This window comes from Biomphalaria glabrata, chromosome 17 (assembly GCF_947242115.1).
Source record: "Biomphalaria glabrata chromosome 17, xgBioGlab47.1, whole genome shotgun sequence".
NCBI classification, from domain to species: Eukaryota; Metazoa; Mollusca; class Gastropoda; family Planorbidae; genus Biomphalaria; species Biomphalaria glabrata.
Genome location: NC_074727.1, coordinates 9,185,915 through 9,202,266, shown reverse-complemented (window position 1 = coordinate 9,202,266; position 16,352 = coordinate 9,185,915). Strand labels below are relative to the sequence as shown.

At 36.3% G+C, this 16,352-nt stretch overlaps 1 protein-coding gene across 1 annotated transcript in view; it reads right to left on the bottom strand.

Annotated features, from left to right (window-relative positions):
• LOC106059649 (uncharacterized) overlaps positions 1-16,352 on the bottom strand; it is a 34,574-nt gene that overhangs the window by 12,429 nt on the left and 5,793 nt on the right. Inside the window, exons 5-16 of the mRNA XM_056015884.1 lie at positions 13,696-13,838; positions 12,485-12,580; positions 12,114-12,252; positions 11,413-11,555; positions 10,951-11,063; positions 9,783-9,942; positions 8,794-9,014; positions 7,948-8,152; positions 5,107-7,152; positions 3,100-3,912; positions 2,156-2,301; positions 729-906 (exon numbers count right to left, since the gene is read on the bottom strand). Of these exons, the coding sequence (XP_055871859.1) occupies positions 729-906; positions 2,156-2,301; positions 3,100-3,912; positions 5,107-7,152; positions 7,948-8,152; positions 8,794-9,014; positions 9,783-9,942; positions 10,951-11,063; positions 11,413-11,555; positions 12,114-12,252; positions 12,485-12,580; positions 13,696-13,838 (4,403 nt within the window). The remainder of the gene's footprint in view (positions 1-728; positions 907-2,155; positions 2,302-3,099; positions 3,913-5,106; positions 7,153-7,947; positions 8,153-8,793; positions 9,015-9,782; positions 9,943-10,950; positions 11,064-11,412; positions 11,556-12,113; positions 12,253-12,484; positions 12,581-13,695; positions 13,839-16,352) is intronic.

Genomic DNA, 16,352 nt, shown 5'->3' with positions numbered 1-16,352 from the left:
CAAGGGCAACAACAAAGGAACAAAAACTCAACAGAAAGGAAAAACTCAAAAAAATAGAACAATTTGTATTGCCAATACATTGTCTACTTAAATAACTCTATTGAACAGGGAAATAGCCTAAAAATTAACTCTTTCTAATGTTGACCTTATACACTGCAATATTGGCACTTAAGTTTGAAAAAGTCTTTACAAAAAAAAAAAAAAAAAAAACTTAACAAGATATGCAAGTTTTCACTTAAGCTAAGCTAAGTGTTTCTTCTCATTCTAGACAGCACATGTTCTTTCACGTTCATGTAAGTTAAAAAAAAAAAACAAGAAAAACTGCCAATAACTCAATAGGGGCTAATGTCATAAGGGCAGTGTGTCAACATAGAGAAACACATGTATTAGAGTATCTTTGATGATTTACTCAAACAATTAAGGACAGAAATCTCTGCAAACATAAAAACAGTTACAGCATATGTTTAAAAAAAAAGACTTACAAACTGTGCTTTACAAAACTGATTTTAAAATATTTTTATTTTGGTTGCTATTTAACAGCTAAAAAGTGAATTGACAAAACTGAGAAAACTTTTATTTGAAATTAAATGAAAACAGAAAAAAAGAAGTAGCTGTTGAGATTTACCATAAAGTGACTAAAAGAAGATCTCCCTCTGAAACAAACATTTATTACCGTTTTGTTTTCAAATGTTAGTGCTAAGTTCAGTGAATGGAAAAACAAATATTACCTGGGCATCAAGAAGCTGCAGAGATTCAAGGAAGAGCATAGCATCCCTGGCTCCCATCTCTCCAAAAAGTTCTACCTCTGGCAAAAAATACCTGGTTAAGAGCTTCTGTAGAGCCTCTGTGTAGATGCCAGCAGAGTGGAACATGGCGTCAATGCATCCATAGATGGTGTTTTTCAATCTGACAATAATATATGAAAATAGTTTTAAAACTGTAAACATATAGACATATTACATGAATTCAACCAATGGATTACATAAAATGTAAGGATCATGTAGTTTACAATTCAGGAAAACGTGTCCTTAAAACTGAAAGCCTAAAACAAGTCACAAGTTTACTGGACTATGCACTTCACCAGGTTCTCCATCTGGTCACACGTTCTCCACTGTATATTTCAGTATGGCACTGTGGTTGAAAGATCCAGTAGAGGAGATGGGAACTAGTATACCCTACAATACAGCAATAACTTCTACTCTACTGAATACATTGTATGTGCTGAGACAGAAATTAAAGGCTCCCTAACCAATTCCTTTTTGCCACCCTTTTCATCGCAAGAGTTGCAAGCTGCTGTGGCAGCCTTCACACGGTTAGTAGTGGTAGGAATATGACATTTGACCTCCAACCTCGCCAGGCAGAAGGAACTGTGCTAGGCTTAAAGAGATGTGACACCACAATTAACAAAGATGATAAATTGAACATCTAGTAAATGGGCACCTGTGGACAGAAAGGTAAGTGAAGAACCCATTTCTCATTCCTGGCCTTAGGATGAGATTTGTTGTTTTTTTTCTTGTCAAGTTTTAATAGGGCTGATTTCAATTGTTTTTGGAAACCACAAAGATGGAAAAGTACTTGTACTTGTGATGACCAAACAACACTCTCAACTTATCTTATGTACCATTCAATTTTTAAAGTAAATCTTACAAACCAAACAAAAATAAATAATTGGCAACAATAATGTTTGCAAAGAACTTGCTTGGCTTGGAGTTTCAGTTGATGCTTTTTTAAAAATCAGTACAAACATAAAAGTCTATGCTCATAACAATACAGAGGCGTGGTGGCTGAGTGGTAAAGTGCTTGGCTTCTGAACCAGGGGTCCCAGGTTCAAATCTTGATGAAAACTGGGATATTTTATTTCAGGATCTTTAACTCTTTCTTTCCATAATTATTTACCACATTCTGGTGGAATCAACGTTGGTATCGTCAGTTAGGAGAGAAAGAGTTAAATCTTTAGGCACCACAGAGTCCACGCAGTTCTAATGAGCCCCTAACATTAGTTGGGGAAAGTAAAGGCTGTTAGCCATTCTGGTGGCCACATGCCACCCTTATTAACCTTGGGCCACAAAAACAGATGACCTTAACATGCATCTATAGATGGCAAGGTCAGAAAAGGGGAACTCCTAATACAAGAGAGAATAATGATAGGACTTACTGCACCAGCTGATGATCTCGCCGCAGTACAATCTCCAAACTTGGACCTTTGGGATTTTTGTCCACTGGGGTCCCTGGCACAACAGAGGGCATCACAAAGGGAAGGAAAGCACAGTTTGATGTTAGAGTCTCAATACTCACCAGATGCTGCACAAAGAAATAAACTTACAGCGGAAACTTATAATCGGCACTAGAGAAACTACCTAAAAAGTTTTGTTTAATATACTTTGTTTGAAATAATGAAAATGGAACTCCACTTGATTTAGTGTCAACTTAACTTAGAAAATTGAATCATTTAATGACACTTTTCAATATGCATAATACACTTAAAACATAACTTTTTATATAATAAAAAATTGCTTAATCCTCTACTTTATGAAGCTGTCAATTCCCTGGGGTGAAAGTGAAGATAAGCTCCCACTTTCCAAGAAATGCTCCCATGGCTTGCGTCTCTAAATGCCTCTGACAGTCACTGGCACCTCAAAACCATTTTAGCTTCATGTTGATGGGACACGTCAGCCTTAATAATGATCTAAAAGAAGGAAAACTCCAAACCTCCACTTTCTGGCGATATTCCTCAGTGTGGGTATCAGGGCTTGAAAATGAACAAATGTAATAATAACCCCACTGCCTTTCCACATGCATTTCACTAAGGCGAATAATAGTGGACCTCCCCTCCCCCCTTTTATGAAGCTGATGGTGGTCTATGATTTTTTATTCTTATCTTTTCTTGTAATGATTCAATATTGTAAGGAGTCTTTCCAGTGAACTCATCACAATCAGTAATCTAGAATCTAGATCTAGTCCTTTACATTTGTATAATTTCTACATTTATTTATTTTACAGATTGCAGCCTGACAAAATGTATTTTAAATAGTCAAACAAATCTAACACAGATCTGACAGAACCGTTGTAACATCTTTACAATGTTATATAAGCAATTACCTCCTCCATGTCGTGTATCATGTTGAAAGCAGCCCCTGTGAAGTCAAACACATCTGGAGTCATACAGATCACATGCTTCTCAAGGTGGACAGCAGCATGAAACATAGGTTTGATGTCTTGTAGCCCATCACTCCATGATCTTGGGGTACCTTGGGGTGGCATTGGTGGTCCAGGGACACTACTGTAGCTGCCAACACCTCCACCAGAAACATTCCTGCTGGCTATCCTTGCTCTATTAGCCAGGCTGTTCCCTTTTTTACTTGAGTCGTCTTCATCACTGCGGCCAACGTTACCATTATTACTATCCAAAGGTTCCTGATCACTTTTACCGAATGTTGTCGCCTTCTCAATGCTGATATTCTGAATGCGTTCTGGCCCAATGCTTTGACCTTGAGTACTACAACTGTAATCCAGTGAGGCAGGCAGAACAATATGACTTTCAAAATCGATATCTGCAACATCGCTGGTGGATGAGGTGTCTGAGGTTAGGCTCCTCCTTTCAATGTTGACCTCGTTGGGATCAACAGTACTTGACCTGTAGAGCTTGTCAATGTTACAGCTCATTGCCAGGTTCTTCTTTGACCCAATTTTTCGACCATGAGTACTACAACTGTAATCCTGAGAGGTGGGCAGAAAAATATGACTTTCAAAATCAATATCAGCAACATCACTGGTGGATGAGGTGTCTGAGGTTAGGCTCCTCCTTTCAATGTTGACCTCGTTGGGATCAACAGTACTTGACCTGTAGAGCTTGTCAATGTTACAGCTCATAGCCAGGTTCTTCTTTGATGATTTATCTATTAATTTGTTTTCCTGGAGTTAAGGAAATAATTCTGGGAATTAAAACTTTAAAACTTAAAACAGCAATACAAAGACATCATAGAAGGATGACAAATGGAGACATCATCAACTTATTCCACTAGGAAAATGCTCTAAAGATTGATTTTTTTTCAAACCTGTGAATTTATAAATAGAGTCAAGAACCTGGCCTCAAAAACCTCTCAAAATAAGATCTATACTCAAGCATGCAGATGAAATTGACCTCAAAAACCTCTCAAAATAAGATCTCTAGTCAAGCATGCAGATGAATGAAGATATGGGACTAGTTTTTAGACAGATTCAAGTGTTTCAGTTCAGAACAGAGACGAAGAAGAAGAAAAAGCAGAAAGTAAAAAGAATGTAGAAGAAAATTGTATATTAAATAATAAAAATGAATATATCTTGGACCTATAAGAAGAGAGTGGAAACCTTATTAACACTTATTAAAACTATGTTCAGTAATAAAGGACATGAACAAAGACAAAGTTTTGGAGTTGAGGTGTTCCTCAATTAAAAAGAAATTAGCTTGACATAATTATAAACCACTTCAAATCAGAATAGAGTTTGACAAATCAGACTTCTAGAGCCTTGATAATGTTAATTCCGCTCCACAAACATGCAAAAAACACACACAGATGTTTATATATATGTAAGACAAAATTAGCACAGGAGTAATTCCACAGCATTTAGTTTTTAAAATTACGAAAAAAACTGGACCTAATTTAAAATTTATTTTTATAGCTAGACATCAGCTTTGTTTCATTGGACATTAGTATAGTAATAATAAATTGGTCACTATTTGGAAGGTAATTTTTCTTTTTTGTAAGAAACTTTGGAAAACATGCCAAATTAAGGGCTCCATGCATCCTTAAAAGTCAAGTTGCCCTTTCAGACCTTGCTATCTATAGGGCAGATGATGCAATTTCATCTGTTTCTGTAGCCCAGGGTTAACAAGGGTGTCATGTGGCCAGCACAATGACCAACCATCTTCACTTTTCCCCAACAAATGTCAGGTACCCAATAGAGCTAAGTGCCCAAGTATCCCAAAATTAAAAATTCCAGTCTTCACCAGGATTCAAACCCAGTAACCCTGGTTCAGAAGCCAAGCACTTTTACCCCTCAGCCACCATGCCTCCTCTGGGCATCCTTAAATTGAACTACTTTGACCCAAAAGTTTATTTTACTTACAGTCAGAGGTAGCTGTGTAGAAGCAACAGTGTTGACAAAACCAGTATCATTTCTAGTTGAATGTGGGGCATCTTGAAACTTCACAGTGCTTTGTGATATGGTCCCATGACTAGAAGATTCTGTTTCTCCTGAAGACAAGCTACTCGTATCAGGAAACCTTGCTTTACCTTTTTTCCTCCGTCTTCCTCCATCTTTTCTTGCTCCTGGGATCCCCGAACTGTAAACGAAATGAGTGTCTTCGCCCGTCAGTGAGTTCTGCTTAGTCATCTGGCTTTCTTCACTTTCATCTGTGATGTCCACAAATGCTGAAGGATAAGAGTGGCTGCTCCTGACTCGGGGTACATTGTCATCAGAGTAATTGTAGTCCATCTCTTTGGCTAAGAAATCAAGAATGTTCACCTCACCAGAAAGGGCTAAATTTGTGTTGCTTCCAGATGTGGTAGTCGTGCGAAGATCCAAGGGCTGGGAGTCTGTATCTGAGGTGGGGTTGGAAGGTTGCAAAGTTTTTTTCTTAACTTCTGGGTCAGGATTATTAACACTGGACATTTTGTTCTGGGTCTTGTTCCCACAATTGTTTTCAGCAGTTTTTAAACTCGTCATAGTGCTGTTAGAAGTATCAGATGAAGCATTTTGGATATTTTGCACATCCAAATGGCCGCCTTGGTCAACCGAGCTGCTGTGAGAGTTTCTTACACTTAGGTAATGGTCAATATTTTCAGGCTCCCAAGCCGTTCCATCCAGAATAGGAAACTCCAGCATATCTTCAATGTGGCTGTCTTCAGTTAAGTCCACTGAAGACTCTCCAGCTAGGCTGAACAGATGGCCAAAAAGGCCCATTACATTTGAATCATGAGGTCGCAATATACCCAAGGCGTCAGGTAAGTTGTGTGTCTTGCTTGTAGGTTGGTCTCGATTTTTGTCTTTCAGAGATGTGTTTCCAGAACGTTTTTCAGAAGGGTGAAGTTGTTTCTGTATAACAGTAGGCATTAAGATTTGAGACTTGATGCTGTAATGTTTGGAACTGAGATTCAACTTTTGGTCAGGCTTAGATTTTAAGCTGGGATTCTTGGTTATACTTCCTTGAGGGTTCATCAGATCTCTGTCAGAACTGATTGGAAGAACCCTGGGCATAACCTGAGAAATAAAATATGTGTTCACAACGTTTGCATTGTTTGGTGCTCTGGAATGACTATCTCTATCCTCTGAAGTGATGGTCAAATCAGTAGATGCCACATCACTGTTGAACTCTGAGGAAAAATTGCTTCTTGGTGTACTGAGGTCAAACACACTGTTCTCACCATCATTCGACTCAAACATGTTGGCGTTTTCAACAATGGTAACTTCCTCATGCTCACTGAGAAAGTCATCCGTTGAGGTTGGGATGCTCTCATTGGTTAAAGGTTGATATGTGCTCTGAGTACCTAGTCTGTAAGTTCGCATTTCAGTTCCTGTGACAACCATGGTGTTTAGATCATCAAGATGAGCAGGCTGATAATTTAGGTCTAGGTCATTGAAGGCCACAAACCTGTCCTCGTTGCCCATGGCATTAACATCCCCTTCATCTGACAGTGAAGATGAAGTTGTAGAATCTAAAGAGTCGTTTCCAAGCTCCCCATGGATGAACTGAATGTACAAGGCATTGTCTGCAGCAGTAGAGCTGGTCAGGGGGCCGTGGGAGTCTGACGTGAAGTTGGTTGGCACAGAGGATGACATGAATGTTGTGGCTCCAGTTGTTGTGGCGGTAGATACCTCATTCTCCATGGTGCCTTGAGACTTGTGTGGTGCTGGTTGGTCCTTATCCTCTTTCCCTGGAAGAAAACTGCCATTCTTTGGAACATTATTTTGATGCTCTTGCTTATCCCCTTTATCACCCAGGGCATCTCCAGGCCTTCCAGTAACACCTTTTGCATCATCGTCATCATCATCATCACTGCTAAAAAATAAATGCTGAATATCCAGATCACCAACATATCCTTTGACTAATGCTTTAATGTCACTATCTGTTGGGAATGTCTTCATTTGAATACTGAGGTAATCAGCTGTTTTCTGGCAAGAGATAAATACCAGGAAAATTAAACACTGTTAAACATTTAAAATGTAAAGACCAAATCACAGGTCTTTAGTAGTTGAAACTGGCAACTCTATTTCTTTATGATACCAAAATGCTTTACAATTTAAGAACTGAATCAGCCAGGAGTTTAAGTCACTGATTTACATGCATCAAGAAATAGACATGAAATGCGTAGAATGTAATTATCTTCTCTTTTGGGCTGTAATCTATAAGGTAAGATAACTCACCATCACTACAAAAACTTAAGCATTATGTGTTCATCTTTCCATACTGCCAACTAATGTTTTCTAATAATCTTAACAAAAACTAACAAATAATGTGCATCTGCTGTTTTGAAGGACAATGCCATATACACAGCAAACACACATGGATGCACTGATGAGAATTATGAGAACAAATGTGGCCTTAGTGAAGGAATTTGGGGACAAAAATTTGAATTAAAAAAAAAATATCTATATTTCTGTTGTAACCATCTCTAACACTTCAGTGAAAGCGCTCTAATGTGTTTATCCTATATAACAGAAACATGTCTGAATGCAATTGTTTCTGATACTTCAATCAATGTAATAGTATTTCTTTGAATACAAACAGAGAGAACAAGAGATACATTAATTGTGATAAATCTGTTGGAGAAAATGGGAAATCTAGTGTCATATGCTTGAACAGTTTACCTAAAAGGATGGTCAACTGCACTTTTTTTAATTCAAAATACAGCATAAAGAAGAAAGAAACTCCAGAGAAGCCAATTAGAAAACTAATGATCATCTTACCCATAACGAGTTTAAATAGATCTGGAACAGAGCCTGTCTCAGCATACAGTCAATGCTGTATATGAAGCGTGTCAGCTGGACACATTTCTCCTCTTTCATCTTCTCAAACTGTTTGGCCTCACTAGCTTCTACATGAATCCACTGGCCAATGCTGGACTCATCTTGAACATGCCTTTGCATTCCTTGAGATGTACCAGAGACAGTGCTACAAACATAAAAGAAGGGAAATATCCTGAGTGATGAAGACAACTATTCAATTCACAGACATATAAGAAATTTAAAAAAAAAATGACTTGCATTTTATGACATGAGGTTAGAAGACAAAGCAGATTTTAAATGTTTGTACAAATGATTTGTTTTAAAATTAACAAGAAAAAAACAAACAATGCTTTATTGGGTCACAGTAGTATATCATTGTGTTAGTGATTAAGAGCCTGGCTTCTGAACTTATGGTCCTGGATTCGAATCTCAATGAAGACTGAGATGTTGAATTTCAGAATTCACAGGGCACTCCTGAGTTCACCCAACTTTAATGGGTACCTGACTTTAGTTGGGGAAAGTAAAGGTGGTTGGTCGTTGTGCTGGCCGCATAACACCCTGCTCGTTAACTGTTGGCCAAAAAAAAAAAAATGTGACCTTAACATCGAATGCCCCATAGATCGCAAGGTCTGAAAGGGGAACTTTACTTTTTTTACAAATAACTTTATCTACCAAAAATATGTTGTTTTTTTTTTAATTTTTTTTTTTTAATTTCAATGCCACAAAGAGAAACTGGTGAAATAGTAGCTTTCTGTTTTATTTCATACATAATGAGAACCTAACGGGAGTTCAATCCTGGACACTAACCTCAATTTCTTCCTCTGCATTTTCCTGAGTTCATTGATCCTCTTGGGTGCCAAGTGCTTCCTCTCCTCTCTCTCTACAGCCAGACCAGCACTGATGGCATCATCCCAGCAGGTGCGAGAAGTCAGGTGTAGCAGCATGGAGGTGTATCTCTCAATCTTGGAGGTTATCTCACGTGTGTAGTGCTCCTGGTCTTCCATGAACTCATTCAATGTGTAGGTCAGCTGGTCAAAGAGAGAGGAACATACAAATTGGGATACTAGGATGATTCTATGCACATTTCATTGATACATGAATTCAAATAATCAGTGAGGCAGAGACTTAATGCTGAGTCATGGGACACAGGGACTAACAACTAATGCGATTAGCCCTGAAATATATAGCTTAAACAAATGGGCTTTTTAGAAGAGATTAGTGGACCTTTTAGAGGTTACCCAAGTTTGAGTTTGAGTTTGAGTTTTTGGCACATCGGCACAATTTAGGCCATATCGTGCCTGTAATCCTTCAAGGATTACTCTCCTTTACAAGAGCTAAATTCCATACAGTTAAATCATTAAAAACAAGGTCTATTCACAGTTAAAATAGTAAAGGTACTAAAAATGTAATAATTCTAATAAGTGTGTAGTGGCTGAATGGTAAAATGCTTGGCTTTCAAAGTAGTGAAAGATATAGTATATATATACAAACATACTTTTGAACATCGTAATAATATTCAAGGATATATTTATTATAGTTTATGCATATTATATGGATTTCTTGTTGTATCTTGATATGTTATTACAAGAGCAGACATGTACATGAAAGTAAGTTGAGGACACTATTAAAATCTAAAATAAATATAAATAATAATATAAAAAGTTGACAACCACATCTCTAAACGTAGTTGTGAAACATGGTTCTATTGAATTTTAAAAGGCAGTATTTAATACAAACTGCTAAGCATAACAAAAAGAAATCTCTTAAAAAAAAAAAAAAAAAAAAAAAAAAACTACCTCCTTGTCAACTTGTATCATAGACAGACTCTCAAGGTCAAGGCACATGGTCTGAACCAGGAGGAGCGTGTCAGCAAAAGCTGGGTTGCAGAGGTTTAAAATGCTTCGCAGCCTTCTTTTAGTTTTACCAAAGTTTCTCATGTCCATATTCTGAGCCAGTCTAAACAGTACATGACCACAGTAAGTGTATATTTTTTGCTATGATACTAATTCAAGTATAAAATAAAAGCCTAATGTATTAGGAGACTAGATGAAACTCTTTGCTTATCTACAAACTTTGTTCATTTCTAATAAATGATAGATGAAAATTAAAGGAATATTAATTAACCAGGTTGAATCCCCCCCCCCCCCCCCCCAGCTAATAAAATCTTGGTTACTTCCGATGTATAAATCTAGAAAGTTCTAGTTTGGTAATAAAGATCTAGACTTATAAACATAAAAAGACAGTATTATAGACTGATTTGTATATAAGATGGTGCGAAAAATGTTACTGAACACCTAATGTCTATTTAACTCTTTGCAGGAATTTCAACTGATGTGTGTTAAGGATTTAGGCAGATCTCTAAGACCAAATTTAATTTTAAGTTGATTATATTTTGAAAATTATATGGTTAAACTAGAGTTTACCATGTGTGGCCAATTAGCCAGTATTTTTTTCCCAAAGATATACATAAACTGTCAAATATCTAGGAAAATCGTTAGAGCCATTCTCGGGGTCCACTTTCCACCAACCCACCCACACTTGGTTGGCAAGATAATAACAGGAATTGTTTTTTAAAAATCTATGCGTTGCTCCAAATTAAATGTGGTATAACATGCAAGTAAAACCATTCATTTTTTTAACAAGGCCCAATTTTTTATATTGATTAGTTTAGATGTGAACTACTAATGCATTTCATTTATAAGTTTTGAAATTACATTTCACTTACAAAAATAATACAAATACAGCTACAAGTCCAACAATGTCACGCCATTACAAATAAAAACCAGAGCCCAAGCACTAAAGAAATTACAATTAGAACCACTTGCTAAGGCAGTGATAACCTTACAAAGAAAGCCAACAGCTTAATCACATGCAGCCCCAGGGTTTTAGCCACTGAAGACTTCACTTAAAAGTTGGATGACAGTGATGTAACCTAACCTAACCAGTCATATCTGGTTCACATACCCATTAAATGCTTTGAGTATTCTAAAGTTCTTGAAAAAATTGTTCTGCCTCAGCTTGACTGTTACTTTCTGTTCAAACATCCAGCGTTTTAAGGTCAGACGATGTGGCTTTTTCTGAAAAAAATTTTTGAATTTTGGCATTGTTAGACATTGTTTTAACCAATTAAAAAACAGAACGTAGTAGAATAATCTGTAATGATGATTTTCATATTAAAATATTTTTCACTCACTAAATATTTTTTTTAATTAATATTTTAAAATAATGCAAGCAAAAAATAGGTTAAAAAAAACAAAAAAAACTCACAACTGAAAATACACATCTTAATCTTCTAATGTTTAATCTTAAATTAAATTTTAATTAAATTAAAGATGTCATTATTGATTACACTGCTATTTAAAGATGTTACTAGTTAATATTGCATACAATGCTGTTTGTACTTAACAGAAAATAATTCAACTTTACCCCTTTAATGTAGCGAATGGCAAACTGACGTCCAACTACACAATAGTTCATGACATCGACACTTCCAGGAGAAACCATGTGCATGAAGTAAGGGGAATAGTCTGCAGCTTCGGGTTGCATAGCTGGAGACATGTAGATCACATCTAGAAGGAAGAAGTATTGGCTTCAAAATGCAAGACATGGAAGAAATATTAGATTCAAACAGGACATTTAAAATGTGGTCAAACGAGCTCATAATAGGATGACCTTAACCTGGATAGAAGAAATAAAAATTTAAAATAAAAAGTTGGGAAGAAGCACAATTTTGATTGTTTCAGTGTTTCTGGCAAAACATTTAGCAGCGTATTCCTGTCATTGCATACAAACAAAATAATGTTTTACATTACCAGTAATATTCATTGTCTTTCTTAAAACTCATCTCCCAAATAAAAGTGAAAGGTGGCTGTCTAATTCTGTCATATGCACTACAGACTGTCGTATAAATGGTCCTGGGTTCATACCTTGCCAGTCCCTATCCCCCCACTGGCATGCAGGAAGTTTGGGCTAGGATGTAATGAATCTTCCGTTCGAAACATGTACACAAACAATAGCAAGAATAAAAAAATACAATCAGACATAATACAAACAAAGTAAGCTTAGCTAATTTATTTAAATTACAATTAACAAAAAAAAGAGGATTTATTGTTTTTTCCTCTACTTGCCAACATTGGGATGAGTCTCAAGGATGTGCACGATCACTTCAGGGCTTGTAACCCCTTCCCAGGCAGCGATTGAAGCAAAGGTGGATTTGATTCTTTTCAGATCTGGCAATGACCTGATGGTCAAACCTTGATGGGCGCTCTGTCAACAAATGTTCATTAAGTTTGGAACTCTCTCCCTACTGAGCTCAGACAGATCACAAGCATAACTAAGTTTAAGAAGAACAGTAAGACCTATCTATTTAAAATGTAGATTAGTTTTTCTTTTTTTTTTTAAGCTGCTTTTTGTTTTATACTTGCATAAAGCCTTAATCCAACACCATCTATCACTAAATAAATTCTGTTATTACTATTATTATAAATAACAAAGATACCCTTTCCAGCCTATCAGAATTTCTGCGTGATATTGGAGGAAGAACTGGGAATGTCTTAGCATCATCAACAGAACTGTCCATCAGATCATACAGATCCTGTTCATAAACAAAAATGCAGCAAAATTAACTAATCCTAACATGAAGAGAAAAAAACTGCTACTACTATAATGTTAATCCCCCCCCCCCAAGTCTATGCTTTAATCAATTGATACTGAATAATGAATCTTTATTTAAAATAAAACAACTTGAGAACTGGTATAGAGACAGCATAATCAATGACCAGAGTAAAAGAATATTGGATATTAAAGTATGCTAGTTTTTGTTGGTCTTCTTTGGAGCTAGACGGACTATGGTTAATTTCATAGAGCTATTTGCCATGTGCCTAATATAACAAGATGAAAACTTGGACATTACTAATGATCAGAATGATGTCATCCATGTAGCAGTTACCACCTCTCCACAAAGTTGAAAGAAACAGCAAATACTCAATACAGTTTGAGATCTGCCAGGATAGCATTGTGTGCTGCAAGCTGCCTAAGGGTCACCAGCTCCTAATTTTTCTTCAAGGTTTGACTTTCGAAGCTAGTAAGAGATTAATGTGCGTTTTAAAAAAAATGTGTTTCTGATTGGATTCCTCATACCTTTATAAGCCAGTTATTTTTCTTAACATTTTATAAAACTGCTTCTTTTCCAAAATATTTTTAAAAATAAAGTTTGGAGCCCAATTTGTGTATTCTTTTATTCCTCCAAGTTTCCTTTTCATTGTTAGAGTGTCACATTCAAAATTGTATTGACCATTGCTTTTAGTGATATGTTAATAATTTAAAATATTTAATAGTGTAATACAAAGCAGAAGATAGATGGATGTTATCAAAGAGTTGACAGACCAAATTTTCACAGTTAAAAAACAACAACAGCAGGTGATGTTTTAATAGAGTCAGTAAATGCACAAGTTAGATAGAAGCCAGAAGTGGATAAAAGAAATAACATAGCTTTTTTAATTAAAAATGTTTCTATCTTGTGATTACCATGTGAACATTTTTTTATATTATTATTTAATAAATATGTTTATTATTTAATAAATATGATTTTTAGGTATGAAGGTTATTTTGTATTGTTTTCAATTCATTGTAAAAGTAATGGGCTGAAATGTGTGGCGGCATTTCAATACTAAATAACTGGTGAATCATAACTGTTGACTAGCAACACACCTCCTCATTTTTAGCAGACTTCTTGTTCTTTTCCATCTCAGCCACTGCCATCACTAGATTGTTGCTCTCCTGTAGTGTCTGACGAAAACTTCGGGAGATATAAACAGATGCACCACCCTGCTGGCCTCCAGCATTATCATTTCCTGGCAACCAACAGAATTTAGAAAAGCTAGTCAAGTAGAATCCATTTACTTACTACTATTGATCACATTACACTCACACTAGAAAGAAAAAAAAAAAGAATGTAAGCATTGCACACCATTAAGACAGCCCTACTAGGCTTTTTGGGGGATTGTTAAATAAGTCTTGCAGGCAACAGGTTGTCTCTAGTATTGTTTGTTCTTATTTACTATTGCACACCATTAAGACAGCCCTACTAGGCTTTTTGGGGGATTGTTAAATAAGTCTTGCAGGCAACAGGTTGTCTCTAGTATTGTTTGTTCTTATTTACTATTGCACACCATTAAGACAGCCCTACTAGGCTTTTTGGGGGATTGTTAAATAAGTCTTGCAGGCAACAGGTTGTCTCTAGTATTGTTTGTTCTTATTTACTATTGCACACCATTAAGACAGCCCTACTAGGCTTTTTGGGGGATTGTTAAATAAGTCTTGCAGGCAACAGGTTGTCTCTAGTATTGTTTGTTCTTATTTACTATTGCACACCATTAAGACAGCCCTACTAGGCTTTTTGGGGGATTGTTAAATAAGTCTTGCAGGCAACAGGTTGTCTCTAGTATTGTTTGTTCTTATTTACTATTGCACACCATTAAGACAGCCCTACTAGGCTTTTTGGGGGATTGTTAAATAAGTCTTGCAGGCAACAGGTTGTCTCTAGTATTGTTTGTTCTTATTTACTATTGCACACCATTAAGACAGCCCTACTAGGCTTTTTGGGGGATTGTTAAATAAGTCTTGCAGGCAACAGGTTGTCTCTAGTATTGTTTGTTCTTATTTACTATTGCACACCATTAAGACAGCCCTACTAGGCTTTTTGGGGGATTGTTAAATAAGTCTTGCAGGCAACAGGTAGTCTCTAGTATTGTTTGTTCTTATTTACTATTGCACACCATTAAGACAGCCCTACTAGGCTTTTTGGGGGATTGTTAAATAAGTCTTGCAGGCAACAGGTAGTCTCTAGTATTGTTTGTTCTTATTTACTATTGCACACCATTAAGACAGCCCTACTAGGCTTTTTGGGGGATTGTTAAATAAGTCTTGCAGGCAACAGGTAGTCTCTAGTATTGTTTGTTCTTATTTACTATTGCACACCATTAAGACAGCCCTACTAGGCTTTTTGGGGGATTGTTAAATAAGTCTTGCAGGCAACAGGTAGTCTCTAGTATTGTTTGTTCTTATTTACTATTGCACACCATTAAGACAGCCCTACTAGGCTTTTTGGGGGATTGTTAAATAAGTCTTGCAGGCAACAGGTTGTCTCTAGTATTGTTTGTTCTTATTTACTATTGCACACCATTAAGACAGCCCTACTAGGCTTTTTGGGGGATTGTTAAATAAGTCTTGCAGGCAACAGGTAGTCTCTAGTATTGTTTGTTCTTATTTACTATTGCACACCATTAAGACAGCCCTACTAGGCTTTTTGGGGGATTGTTAAATAAGTCTTGCAGGCAACAGGTTGTCTCTAGTATTGTTTGTTCTTATTTACTATTGCACACCATTAAGACAGCCCTACTAGGCTTTTTGGGGGATTGTTAAATAAGTCTTGCAGGCAACAGGTTGTCTCTAGTATTGTTTGTTCTTATTTACTATTGCACACCATTAAGACAGCCCTACTAGGCTTTTTGGGGGATTGTTAAATAAGTCTTGCAGGCAACAGGTTGTCTCTAGTATTGTTTGTTCTTATTTACTATTGCACACCATTAAGACAGCCCTACTAGGCTTTTTGGGGGATTGTTAAATAAGTCTTGCAGGCAACAGGTTGTCTCTAGTATTGTTTGTTCTTATTTACTATTGCACACCATTAAGACAGCCCTACTAGGCTTTTTGGGGGATTGTTAAATAAGTCTTGCAGGCAACAGGTAGTCTCTAGTATTGTTTGTTCTTATTTACAATTGCTGAACTTGAAGAAAGTAAGCATTCAAGTGATCCTATATTTTGTTTGTATTGCAGACATATGGAAAACAAAATTAGGCACCTCCGTCAATGATTTGTCTAATGGCTTCCTTGAAGACACCCATATTCTATTATATCATGCCATTGGCAAGTGTCTTGCTAGTCCCTATAGAGTGGTTATCTATTTATGGTTCAGTGGCTTTTAAAGGCTCTAATGGTCTTTCTTCAGCATTTTTACATATTTCCAAATACAAGCGAAATTGATAAAATAATAACCTAGATGCTACAAACATCTTGCATTGTTTCGTTAATAAACAAAGCTCAAACTTATTAGAAAAATTCTATAAATAACTTTTACCCCATTGTTTTTAGATATAATTGCTTTTTTCTTTCAGCTAACATTGTAGATCTATATGATAGCTTCACACTCCTGTAGAGAGAGTGAGTACCTTATATTTGATTAAAATTAATCACTATTACCACCACTGAGTTTGACCAGGTCTACACTACATTAAAAAAATAATTTTAAGATTAATTTAAAAAAAATAAAGAATAATAAAAAAAAAAAACTTGCCCAAATAAATATT